The following is a 14,246-nucleotide window of genomic DNA, read 5'->3' on the forward strand; positions in this document are numbered from 1 at the left end:
AAAGGGGATTGGGTTCCCTTGGGAGGTAAGGAGTTCCTTACAGCAAAGGAAGTATTGAACCCAAATCATCTGATCCTGGTCACTGCTATCATTTGTATGCCATATGTATTGCTGTTCCCCTCTCCACTTTATCCTATGTGACAAATGCTGGAAGGGGATTCTTTTTTTAAGATACTTCTTTGGCTGGATAATCTCTAGGTTCTCTTACATTTTACATTCTGTGAAATGTAACCTTTATATTTGAAAGGATGAATGAGTCCTGGCTTAACATCAATTGATATGAAAAAGATTTGGAATTTTTAATGTAACTCTTGAGTTCATTGTGAGCTAACATGTGAAAACTAATGTCTTAGGCTTAAATAATAACGATATCTATATTCTGCACTTGATGGGTCCCCTCTAGGTTTTTTGATTGTTGTTATTAAACTAGAGTACATTGAAAAGAGTACTACTGGAATGGGGAGTGGGAAAAACCACATAAGGCTCATTGAAGGAACTAGAAATATTATCCTGGAGAAAAAAAGCCTGGCAGGCTTGGAGAAAGTGATAACTGTAATATATATCAGACTAGCATTTAAAAGAAATATTAGCCCTTTTCTCTATGGTTCCAAAGGGAAGAATTGGGACTAAGAAAGTTATATCAAGGCATATCTTGGCTCAATATAAAGAACATTCTGACAGTTAGAGTTGTCCAAAATGTAACCTTCACTGGATATGTTCAAGCAAAGGCTAGATGACCATTTGTCAGAAATTTTGTATAAGAAATTCCTTTATGTGGTAAAGGTTTCAACTACATGATCAGTAAGTTTCATATTACTCATAATATTTTGTCATTCTTTTAATGAACTATTTACACTAGAACCTTACCTAGGGTAAATTAAATCAAAGAATTCTAGTTAGCAGCTACTTGAGGCCATCTGATTTCACCTTATACTTTTGTTTGCTGATAGATGCTTATCTGGTCTCTGCTCAGAAATTTCTAATGGAGCTCTTACTATCATCAGAAGTTTGTTTCCATTTTTGCTGATAGTGCTATCATAGCAGCTAGATGGTGGAAAATATAGAGTGCTCAGTTTAGAGTCAAGAAGACTCCAGTTCAAATTACTCAGACACTTACTAGCTGTGTGACACTGATCTCGTTACTTAACCATGTTAACCATGGTTTCCTCAATTGTAAAATGAGGATAATAGCAACACTTACTCCCAGAGTTGTGAAGATTAAATGAAATAATTCTCATAAAGCATTTAGCACAATGCCTGGCACATAACAGGTGCTTATTTCTTTTTCTCCTTTCATTTGTCAGAAATAACCTGGGCCTGCATTTTGCCTCCTTTAACTCTTATTCATTGGTCCTAGTTGTATACCATAGGGCAACATAGAACTCTGTGTAGCAGCCCAGATGTTTTGAAGATATTGATTGTTTTCCATTGATCTTGTTTTCTGCACGTTAAACACATTTAGTTCCTTTAGCATTTCTTCACGTGTTATAGCTTCTATCCCTTCATCCTCTTTTGGGCAAGGTCTCTTTGAAAATGTGTCTAGAACTAAACTGTTATTATCCCAGATTTGTTCAAAAGAACTGAATACATGCAATTGAATGGAATTACCTTTTCCCTCTTTGTATAATTTTAAACATAAAAACTTATATCAACAAAAATGAACAGTCAAATAAACAAAATTAAGAATAAAATCATAATGTAAAACCATAAACTCAAAAAAACTAGTGAATTAAGTGGAAAATAACAGTAATATTACAAAATATTCTTTCTGTATAATACTTAATACTTTGTTCAATTATTTTATTTGGCCTTAGTCAATGTACATGTTGTTGTTTCTATCTTCTCCCTCTCCCTCACCAAAAAATTACTTTTCATTAGTGATATATAAAATCCTTTCAAAACCTTGTGTTTCAGATTTTTTCTTCCCCCTTCCTCCTACTCCCTCTTCTGGACAGGAAGTAACTCAATATGTGCGATTCTTCTCTCTATATATATAAATAGAGTTATCATGCTGCACAGGTAAAATCAGATCAAAAAGAAAAAAAAGAGAGAAAGAAAACAATGCAGGCAAACAGCAACAAAGAAAGTGAAAATACTATGTTGTGATCCACATTCAGTTCCCATAGACCTCTCTGGATGTAGATAGCTCTCTTCATCACAAATCTATTGGCATTGACCTGAATCACCTCATTGTTGAAAGAGTCATGTCTGTCAGAATTGATCATTGCACAATCTTGTTGTTTCTTCATCCTTTTCTTGTATTGTTTGATTAAAATATTTTATTCCCTCCACCATGGAGATGAGTATTTTATTTGTCTTTTTGATGATTTAAGATGTGTTTAGTCATAGGGACTGAACCTATGATGTCATTAGTGCAGGGAACTCCCAATGCAGGTTGACATTTTCTTTGCAACTTAAAGTATTATAAAGTTGCCTAGAACCCTAAGAGCATTAGTTACTTAACATGAGGTCATCTAGTCACTATATGTCAGAGGTAATATTTGAACCCAGCTTTTTTTTTTTTTAGACTAGTTCTTGACCTATACTCGATTCCATACTTTCTCTCACATTTTACTAAATGTATATAGATACATAACATATTTCTGATGCTGAAAGTAAGAATTTATACAAACTTTTTGGAAAGTCATTTGCCATTGTGCAATAAATTACAAAATTGATTATGCTTTTAAAATCAGATCCCAATAGTTACTAATCCTGAAGCTATTATTAAAAGAGGAAAAAAAAAACTTTCTGTATAAAAATATTCAACAGTTGGTTGCTTTATAAAAGTAAATAACTTATTTTTATATAATCATAAATATATATTTTTATATTTTATATATTAAAATTATCAGAAAAACCAGATAACTTTTATGTTGACAGATGTGATACACATGCACATGTGCATTTTTTTTTACATACCACATATATACAGATTTGTTCTTTGATTAGTGATTGATTGTACTATTGGTAGTTACTATATTTGTGGTTCTAAGGACAGATCACAATCAGTACACTGCTATAAAATTGTCCCAACTATTTTTTATTGACTTAAGGTTCTTTTTCTCATTGTTTTGTAATTTAGGGTTCGCACAATAATTTGATTTTGTTTTCTCCCTTGCCTCATTTATATATCTTTCTCTCTTCACTTCCCACCCCCAATTCTGTATCTGGAGCAAGACAATTTTGATATATACTTTGATATTTGATTGTTCTCCTTTGTCAGTCTTTTCCTCCCCCCCCCCCCCATAATTCTCCTTAATATTTTTGCCTACTTTTTTCCACGATAATTTTCTTATTTTTTATATAACTTAATGAATAGGCTATTCATGCTTTATTGGTATGGAACTAAGTACAAGTTAGTTTGGGAAGTATTGAAGTTTTTTGCCATATTGACAACCTACCCATGTGCATGGAGTATTCCTCCTGTTATTTATTCCTTTAAACAATCTGGAACCCTAGCCTGATTAGCCCTTAAGTTTTTAAGCCTCTATTCTCTATGCCTATGAACTTTAACTTAAATGTAGAAATAAGAGTTAACTAAGAGCCTGAAGAGTTGGGTTTGAATCTTTGCTTTGCCATTTAGTAGCTATATGAACCCTATAGCAAATTCATGTTTTCTTTCTGGTATGACATGTATATTTAAATAAAATTAGTAATAGTGTAGTAATATCCTCTTTTTCACACCCACTTCACTGTCCTTATATTTCAGAGTCAGCAACAAAACAGAATGGGGAAAATTAATTCTATGCATATATAACCCATATGTCAAAGTACGAAATTGGAAAGCCAAGAGTCTTATCATAAGATACAAATGAGTTAATTGAATTAGTTGAACTAAAAAGATTTTTTTTTATTTTGAAAAAAATTTATAACATTATCCCTTGCACTCACTTCTGTTCCAACTTTTTCTCTCCCTCCCTCCACCCCCTCTCCCAGTTGGCAAGCAGTCCTATACATGTTAAATATGTCACAGTATATCCTAGATGCAATTTATGTGTGCAGAACCAAACAGTTCTCTTGTTGCACAGGTAGAATTGGATTCAAAAGGTAGAAATAACCCAGGAAGAAAAACAAAAATGCAAACAGTTTACATTCATTTCTGAGTGTTCTTTCTTTGGGTGTAGCTGCTTCTGTCCATCATTGATCAATTGAAACTGAATTAGGTCTCTTTGTTGAAGAAATCCACTTCCATCAGAATGCATCCTCATACAGTATTGTTGTTGAAGTATATAATGATTTCCTGGTTCTGCTCATTTCACTTAGCATCATTACCAATCCTCTCTGTATTCATCCTGCTGGTCATTTCTTACAGAACAATAATATTGCATAACATTCCTATACCACAATTTACCCAACCATTCTCCAGTTGATGGGCATCCATTCATTTTCCAGTTTCTAGCCACTACAAAGAGGGCTGCCACAAACATTCGTGCACATACAGGTTCCTTTCCCTTCTTTAAGATCTCTTTGAGGTATAAGCCCAGTAGTAGCACTGCTGGATCAAAGGGTATGCACAGTTTGATAACTTTTTTGGGCATAATTCCAAATTGCTCTCCAGAATGGTTGTATTCGTTCACAACTCCACCTACAATGCATCAGTGTCCCAGTTTTCCTGCATCCCCTCCAACATTCATCATTTTTTCCTGTCATCTTAGCCAATCTGATAGGTGTATAATGGTATCTCAGAGTTGTCTTAATTTGCATTTCTCTGATCAATAGTGATTTGAAACACTTTCATATGAGTGGAAATAGTTTCAATCTCCTCATCTGAAAATTGTCTGTTCATATCCTTTGACCATTTATCAATTGGAGAATGGCTTGAACTAAAAAGATTATCCAATAAATAATAAATTCATTTCCTCTCTATTTTCTAATAATTTGGTTTAAGTTACTTTATTAAATAGTAGGGGTTTTATGTAAAATTCTATTTCTTATTTTCTATATTTATTTGATTAGTTTTCTATGCTGATTCCCTATCTATGTCACGTCCTCTCTCTGCTCCAAACTGAACACATGAAACTCTTGATAGTTGTCATGGATAAAGAATCTGTCACGAGGAAGCTAGTCTTGTGAGAAGCCTTTCCATACTTAGCTGAGCTGATTTTTAGACAGAAGGCTCAACTTGTCCCTTGCACTGTGCTTGAAACCTTTCCAGAACAATGGACTTACGTCTTGTTGGCTGGCATAACCAACAGGTTAGCTAGGCCTTGTAATCATTTTAAGTCTGCTTTTATTAATGAGTCAATTAATATATATTTGTTAATTATTGTGCCATGAAATTGTGTGCAAAGTTGGGGAAATAAATTATATCCTCATGAGAAAATAGAATGACTTTCTATTTTCTTTCATGCCCAATCTTCACAACTTCACTTTCCCCCCAAGCTCACAAATTTCATTCCTTTTAAGAATGCATTATTTGACAAAAATTGCTGGGAAAATTGGAAATAGTATGGCAGAAACTAGGCATTGACCCACACTTAACACTGTACACCAAGATAAGGTCAAAATGGGTTCATGATCTAGGTATAAAGAATGAGATTATAAATAAATTGGAAGAGCATAGGATAGTTTGCCTCTCAAACCTGTGGAATAGGAAGGAATTTATGACCAAAGAACTAGAGATCACTATTGACTACAAAATAGAAAATTTTGATTATATCAAATTGAAAAGTTTTTGTACAAACAAAACTAATGCAGGCAAGATTAGAAGGGAAACAATAAACTGGGAAAACATTTTTACAGTCAAAGGTTCTGATAAAGGCCTCATTTCCAAAATATATAGAGAATTGACTCTAATTTATAAGAAATCAAGCCATTCTCCAATTGATAAATGGTCAAAGGATATGAACAGACAATTCTCAGACGAAGAAATTAAAACTATTTCTAGCCATATGAAAATATGCTCCAAATCATTATTAATCAGAGAAATGCAAATTAAGACAACTCTGAGATACCACTACACACCTGTCAGATTGGCTAGAATGACAGAGAAAGATAATGTGAAATGTTGGAGGGGATGTGGGAAAACGGGGACACTGATACGTTGTTGGTAGAATTGTGAACATACCAGCCATTCTGGAGAGCAATTTGGAACTATGGCCAAAAAGTTATCAAACTGTGCATACCCTTTGTCCAGCAGTTTTTCTACTGGCCTTATACCCCAAAGAAATACTAAAGAAGGGAAAGTGACCTGTATGTGCCAAAATGTTTGTAGCAGCCCTATTTGTAGTGGCTAGAAGCTGGGAAATGCATGGATGCCCTTCAATTGGAGAATGGTTGAGTAAATTGTGGTATGTGAATATAAGGGAATATTATTGTTCTGTAAGAAATGACCAGCAGGATGAATAGAGATGATTGGCAAGACTTACATGAACTGATGCTGAGTGAAATGAGCAGAACCAGGAGATAATTATATATCTCAACAACGATACTGTATGAGGATGTATTCTGATGGAAGTGGATTTCTTTGACAAAGAGAAGATCTAAATCAGTTTCAATTGATCAAGGATGAATAGAAGCAGCTACACCCAAAGAAAGAACACTAGGAAATGAATGTAAACTGCTTGCATTTTTGTTTTTCTTCCCGGGTTATTTATACCTTCTGAATCCAGTTCTCCCTGAACAACAAGAGAACTGTTTGGTTTTGCACACATATATTGTATCTAGGATATACTGTGATCTCTTTAACATATATAGGACTACTTGCTATCTGGGGGAGGGGGTGGAGGGAGGGAGGGGAAAAATTGGAACAGAAGTGAGTGTAAGGGATAATGTTGTAAAAAATTACCCTGGCATGGGTTCTGGCAATAAAAAATTATTAAAAAACAAAACAAAACAAATTTCATTCCTTTGACATCCCAGCAAACCCTTTTTTAACCATTGTAGTTTATTGTTTTGTTAGTCTTCCTTAATCCACTAGAGACCTCCATTACTACTGGGTGATGATAAATTGTACCTAGGTTTCCACTCATCTTTGCCTGCTGTTGATAATGTAAATAATTCAGGGACTTTATATGGCCAGGGGTTTCCCATCCTTGGCCTATAGCATTAGCCTCAGTCTAATAAAATGAAATTTGATAGAGTTGAATGTAAAGTCTTTCACTTGAACATAAAAATTAAATTCCACAAATGAAATGGAAGAAGTGGGTTCTGAGTATCCAGAAGTCATTCTGAAAAGGATTTGAGAATGTAAGCTCTAGAGGAATTAGCAGAGTAATGGGGCAATTAAACAAAAAGCTAATGCTGTCTGGGATTGTATTAGGAGGGCCATAATTAGTATAAGGACTGATAATCCTACTGTACTCTGCCCTTGTTGGTGCATCATTTTTTGGTTTGCAGATGATTGGGCACTCAATGAAGCCTACGAAGCAGAGAAGTAGCAAAGTATGCTTGTGCTAATTTTGGCCTAACAATGAACACCTAAAGTAAAAGGGCTTGTCTCCAGATGGAGTGCATTTCCCTTCCTTGGGAGGTCTGGCAGAGACTAAAGAGTCACTTAAAGTGTACTTTTGTGCTCTATGCCTGCAGAGCTCCTTCAGCTATCAAATTCAGTGATTCTTTGGAATAGTAAAACCCTAACTAGGGGCTCTCTATACCAAAATAAATAGGCACCTCTGTTGCAATTCATAATTCTAGAGTTTCCTAGAGAAACACTGAGAGGTTACTCAGGATTAAGTCAAGGGACTTAATATGCTTTAAATCAATTTTATTTATATAGAATTCTGTTCTAAATGTTTGTGGTTTGTTTTCCCCCACCCCTACCCCCCCAACTAAATGATACATTTCTTTGGAGGCGGAACAAGGCTTATCTCCGGTTCTTTCTGTGCTGTACTTAAATTAAATACTTGGCAAATTTTATTTTACTGACTTTTACCTTTTAGAATAAAAGGAAATGTGTACACAGTTATTTTTAACATCTAGGCTTTTTTTTTTTTTCTTCAGAACAGACTGTTTCCAAGTTTCCTCTCCATTCATTTATAAGAAAAACAGTTGATATATATTGTTCAAACCAGTGAAAAGAGGAAGAAACACAAAACATTTTTCTGTTGACATATATGGGTGTGTGTATGTATGTATGTATGTCATTTAATCGGTATATTAATTATTTTAGACTTATTGTTAGATTGATTGATTTATATTTATTTTCCCATTCAAATGGCTCTCCTTTTCTGTCTCCCGTTTTTTGAGGCCCTTTTACCCTTCATAGCCATAGTCAGTTTCCACATTGTGTCTATTCTTTAATCTACTTTGACCCTTCTTTTCTGATCCAGTCACTATCCTAAGTCCAAACTATCCTTCCTCATCATTCCTCTGTGTTCCCTTTATCCAGATCATTCTACTTGATGCTCACCTATTTTCTGCAGGCTGCTGCTGTTTAAAAACAGGAATAATAGCTCCATTTTGTGTATCAGACTAAACTAAACTCCTCAGGCTAACTATTCAAAGCCTTCCTTTGAATATCCTTATCTATCCACAAGTATTGTACTTCTTTCTAATGTGCACCCTCTTCTTGAATTCAACTCGGTTTTTCTTTTTTTTTTTTTGCCAGGATTATCTGCCTTTTGTTTTTCGTTATCCCTGTTCTTTTTGTTTCCATGCTAATAGAGATGAATATAAAAGTTTTACACATGATTTCAAAAAAATCCACTTTATAAGTACAAAATGGGATTAGAAATCAGTTTATCTGAGAAAGTGATGGTGGTTTTCATAAACTGTAGCATTAAAGACAAAAAAGCCCTAATTTTGTCTTTAGGCTGCACTGAGTGACATAACATTTCAATAAGCAGATGCTATCCTACTCTTGCCCCACCATCTGGAGCTTATTTCTACGTGATATATATCAGGAAAGATATGTATATGTGAGGGAATTTTTATTTCTTGTTAAGTTGGATTAGATAATCTCCTGGGGCTTCTTTGATTCTCCCAAGATGAATTTACTGTTCTCCTTCCTCTCCAAAGAACATGTAATGTGCTCACTTTACAACTGAAGTCAAGATGCCTCTTTCATGATAGCTTCATTTAGTAGTAGTTGGCCCACAGTGAACTTCTTGATTATAATTCCACAGTGGTTTTTCTCTTTGATAAATTTTTTTTGGTAGTTTTCTCATTTAAATGGTCTAATTTTTAAAGTTACATCATATGTTCTTTTAGTGAAAAAATCCATTTAATTCCTGAAAGTCTGAGACAGTGCTGGGTACATTATAGTTAGTCGAACATTTATTAATTATCTCCTATGCACCACATGTGTTGGAAATACTAATTCTGGGACTGAAACCATCTTTACTCACTTGGAGTTTATATTATAATGAACAAAACAGGTATCCATATAAGTATAAACGGAGTTGTTCATTGTCTTGTCCAATCTTTGTGACTCTGTGTACTCCTCTGTCCATGGGATTTTCTTGGCAATTGTTTTCTTCACTGTGGAATGAGTGGAAGAATATAAATACCAAGTAGTTAAAGATAACTTCAGAGGGAGAACAGTATGTTTAGAGGGAATCAGAAGTGGTTCTTGAGCTCAGTGACCAGCCAGTGAGGAGGAAAGATGGGCCCAGCCTGGGGCCCAGCTGCTTGAGGCCTGGAGATGGGACATGGAGTGTCATGTCCTGCAGGGCTGGAAGGGCAGATTGGTATTTGTTTGTGATAGGCTTCCAAATTAACAGTGTGCTCTCTCTCTCTCTGTATGTATATATATATATATATATATACACACACACACACACACACACACACACACATACATACATATGATGGAAACAGGGAACAATATATGAACATTCACTTTTTAGTTTCATTTGCCTTATTTATACTTTTTTCAGTCTAGATAATCAATAAAACAACAAACCCATCCCAGACTGGGAGATTGACTAACTAGGAGATTGATAAGCTTTTATTATTTTGTTTTGGAGGCCACTGGTGTTGGTTGAGTTGGGGATATATATACATATGCTATATATACATATATAACATCTACATTTAAAGTTGTCAGGCTTTTTAATCTGGGCATTATTATTAACTGCACCCAATCACTTATTCTACTGCCTACACAAAATCCAGCAGTGACCTGCTGCTTTCACTTTACATTGGGTCCATGTCACTTCTTGCCTAGCTTATTGCAAGAGCCAACAAATCTTCTTTGCCTCAGTTCTCTCCTGACTTTGGCCCAGCCTCCATACTGTGACTAAAGTGATTTTCCTTAAGTGTAGATATGACTGTGAAGTGCTTTTCTTATAACTTGCCAACAAGATGAGTCGTGCCAAATTACCATCATCTCTGTAAAAGGGAAGTGAAGTGAGTTGCCTAAGAGTGTAAAGTTAGTAAATGACAGGGCAGGAACTTGAACAGGGTCTTCTAACACCACGAGTCAGGCTTTTTCCTTTGCAAGAAGTTGTTTCTCCTAATGCAATAATATCAAATACTTTTGGTTGATTTTAATTTATGTATAACTTTTTTCTTTAAGCCAGGTTTGTAATTGCTTTGGCAATGGTGATGAATTCCCAGTAAGGAAACTTTTGTCAGTGTTGATCAGCACATAATCTAGAAGTTATCATATTAGAGAGTTGCCTGGGAGTCTCTTCAACCTTCTTCTTCCCTCTCCCAATCCCCCAGGTCAAGTGACTCTTTTAGGCTGATACCATTAGTTTGTGTCACATTCAGTAAATTGAGTCCTTGTTTTCCTGACAATCAGGAAGCTCTCCAGTTTAAATTAATTAGAGTCTGTTTTCATCATGTATCCATACAGTATTTACAGAAGTCTTAGAATACAAGCATCATTCAACTGTGGAACATTCTAGACACTTCATAGAGGTTGCTTTTAAAACCTTGAAACCAATTCATCATCTTTACATTCACAATTTGTGATTTTTTTTTTTTTTTTTTCTTCTTCTCAAACTAGTGTTTAGAAAGAGCCATGAAGTTTGCGTTTGAAGAGTTCCACCTCTGGTACCAGTTTGCATTATCACTTATGGCTGCAGGAAAAGTGAGTGGCATGTACAGGTCTCAATTTCAGCAGTTGTGCTGGGAAACTTGTGACCAGAAATTAAATTGCATCTTATAGAAGTAAAAACTAGATCTTGAAAGTCCTATTTAAGGTAACAGTTTAAGCAATTGGACTAACCTCTTTTGTTTATCTGGAGGAATATGGAATCATGTTATTGAGAGGAATAATCCTTTGGAATAGACTTTTTTCCTAGCCATTTGAATAGTAAAAGCTTGGGAGGAAGATGTGATTCTAGAACACAAAATTAAATATTCAGGCTAATCCTTTAAGTTCTAGTGAAATAAGTTGAAAGTAAAGTTTATGAAAGAGAAAATTCAGTTGACTGTTTTTGTTTCATTCTGGTGTATTCTACCCTTGTTCAGCAAGTCATAAGGTTTGAGTTAGAGGGGTTGTCTATATTATGGGGGAAACTAGCCTCAAACTTTGTTTATTGAAAGATAGATGAGATGTCATTCTTCCTCCCCTGCCCCATAAATATAAACATATTTCTGTGTTCAGTTCTTATTTCATTAATAAGGAATGATTTGTAAGTTGAGAAAAACTGAAATAATTCCAGTGAAGATTTTCCTCTCATTTCTACTCTTGTTACTTAGTAAATTATTGTTCTCCCAGAAGTCTGTCAGAACCTGCAATGCCCTGCATTTATTAGATATAGTAAAAAAAAATTTGGTGGCAGGGAGAAAAAGAGATGATGTTGGAGGAGAGTCTCTGCAGGGCCTGTTCACTTGTTTGATCAGAAGTTAAAAATATAATCAAGAAGTATTTTAATAAATATAATTTCTCTCCTGTCTCTTCCCCCCAAGATTATTTTTAGTGTCTTTGCCACAAACTTTGTAATTGAGTTTTTTCACAGAAATATTCCTCTTTTATCAAGTCTGCCCGTGCTGTAAAGGTTCTAAAAGAATGTATCCGTCTAAAACCTGATGATGCTACCATTCCTCTCCTCGCTGCAAAGTTGTGTATGGGTTCCCTTCATTGGGTAAGTCAGAATTTTAAAATCCTTATTGGCTTTAAATATTATTTCAATGTGTTATTTTATAATCACAGTAACATTAGCTCAAAAATATTGAGGCAATGGAGTATTAGAATGTGCAGAGGTTATCTTACTTTTTGCTATAAGAATGCCACTTAAAGGTAGTATGTAAGTAAACATTGTACTCAGTGACTTAACTTTTAAATATGTTGTGTTTTAAAGGAATCCTTTTAAAAAAGTGAATCATCCCCTTCTCATTTACTTGTGGTACAAATCTTGATGTTCATTTATTGTATTTTGTGTAAAGTATCCTGAATTTGTGTATAAACAGGTTTTACTTCTTTTCTACATTATTTTTCTGTTTCATTTCAGTTTAGCAAATATTTGTCAAATCCTATAGTTTATGCATTGATATTCTTCAAATATTTATTGAATTATACTCAGGTACAGTGTGAATTTCTAAAATTTGGTCCATTAAATAGAAGCAGAAAGCTCATGTGCTAATAGTAGAGGTTCCTAATGATAGAAAAATCTCAAATTCATATCTGGTTGAGTAATTTTTTTCCTTTCAGAGATCATTGGTAAGAAGAATTTGCTCAAAGGGAGATTCTGCTACATTGTTAATGTCTATTGATTTTTTAGTGTATCTTGTTTTATAAATAGAAAGATAAACATAATGGAAATTAATTTTTCAACTATTTAAGTTCTGACTGATTAGATATAGAAAAAGATCATATTTTTAAAGACGAAACATTCAACAGAGAAGCATCCAGGAAGTTGTATTCATTTTTACAGATAGAAGGTTTTGACTCATGTAAGTGGTGTTTTCCTACCCAGGAAGTGTTGGATAGAAGTGGTTCCAATGTATAATAAATGAAGAAGTGGAACCAACTAAATGAATTTTTGAGTTTTAAATTCAGTTTGAATATCAAATTCAGGAGGAATTGTATTACCCTCCATGAATGGTATCAATTTTTTTTTCTAAATTAAAAAAGGACACTTTGAGTTTGTTATATTACTCTGTGTACATATTTTATTATTTCTATTATATGAATGTCTCAAGAGTAATAATTTTATCTGATTTTTGTATCTCATAGTCTCTAAAATGGTATATTAACATATAGTAGGTACTGAATAATAACTTTTGAATGAATGCATGTATGAATATATTGATTAAAATCATCTGATTTAATAAGTCAAATTTTTAATTTTAATTTAAAACCATCTATTTAATAATTAACTATAGGATGAAAAACAATCCATGTATTTGTTTTAAACTGAAGCAAAGGAAAAACCCTAAAAACATACCAATGGTTTTTAATTCTTTGGAACTATAAATAATATATTATTTGGAAATATGGAATGAATTTTTTGAGAGAATATCGTAGATTAGAGTTGTGGAATAATATATGGAAAGAGACCCAGTGATGACTCTAAGAGTGATTAAGAGAGACAAGAAGAAAATTAATTGCTAGAGAAGAAATGAGAAAACAAAGTAAGAATCCTGTGCAACTGTGGTCCAGAAGAGAGACCTCAGAGTTTGGAGGCTTCTCTTAACATTTTAAAAAATGTAATCTAGTAAGTTTCTTCTTTCAACCATAAATTCTTATAGGAGCTTTTGTAAAAAATTATTCTCAAGTAGTAGAATAAATTATGTGTATCTTTAAACTTGTCTTCTTTTTCAGTTGGAAGAAGCTGAAAATTTTGCCAAAAATGTAGTTGACATGGGAGAGAAAACATCAGAGTTCAAAGCCAAAGGTTACTTAGCTTTGGGACTCACTTACAGTTTGCAGGCCACTGATGGTAAGATGAAGTGGGAGCAGAAGGAGCCTATGTTGCTGTCTTGGGAAGATGATCCATAAACAAGGAAAGACTTCCCACATGTAATAGAAGGGTAGGATAGTTGGGCTGCATCTTCATAGACTCCATGACAATCATTACAAATGGGCTAGGGTATATTTGAGTATGGGGTATGAGCCTAGCCAGGGACCAGATCCAACCCAACTTCTTACCCATAAGTAGTGTTGGTTTCTCTTTAGAAAGGGTAGTTGGATTATAGAGTGTTGTTGGATTAAAGTAGTGTCTCACCTTCTTCAGTTCTAAACAATGATTGCAGTCCTAGCCCTCCTTGCTCTCTCTCCTTTCCCACTACTTACCAGCAATTATTTTATATTACATAAGTTTAATTATGCACATAACAGTAGAGAATCAAAACTGTACAGTCTTGGAAACAAGCATACTTCAGGTATGCTTGTATGAAACATTCTACTT

The 14,246-nt window shown here is 34.2% G+C and overlaps 1 protein-coding gene across 7 annotated transcripts in view; it reads left to right on the forward strand.

Moving 5' to 3' along the window:
* Positions 1–14,246, forward strand: part of TTC7B (tetratricopeptide repeat domain 7B) — a 310,918-nt gene that overhangs the window by 146,296 nt on the left and 150,376 nt on the right. For 4 of the 7 annotated variants that reach the window (XM_031952351.1, XM_031952352.1, XM_031952354.1 and 1 more), the window contains 3 exons: positions 10,898–10,981; positions 11,856–11,981; positions 13,661–13,778. In XM_031952351.1, coding sequence (XP_031808211.1) covers positions 10,898–10,981; positions 11,856–11,981; positions 13,661–13,778 — 328 coding nt within the window. The remainder of the gene's footprint in view (positions 1–10,897; positions 10,982–11,855; positions 11,982–13,660; positions 13,779–14,246) is intronic. The other 3 variants (XM_031952353.1, XM_031952355.1, XM_031952357.1) reach the window with 1 other exon arrangement.

Source organism: Sarcophilus harrisii, chromosome 2 (genome assembly GCF_902635505.1).
Source record: "Sarcophilus harrisii chromosome 2, mSarHar1.11, whole genome shotgun sequence".
In the NCBI taxonomy this organism is placed as follows: Eukaryota; Metazoa; Chordata; class Mammalia; order Dasyuromorphia; family Dasyuridae; genus Sarcophilus; species Sarcophilus harrisii.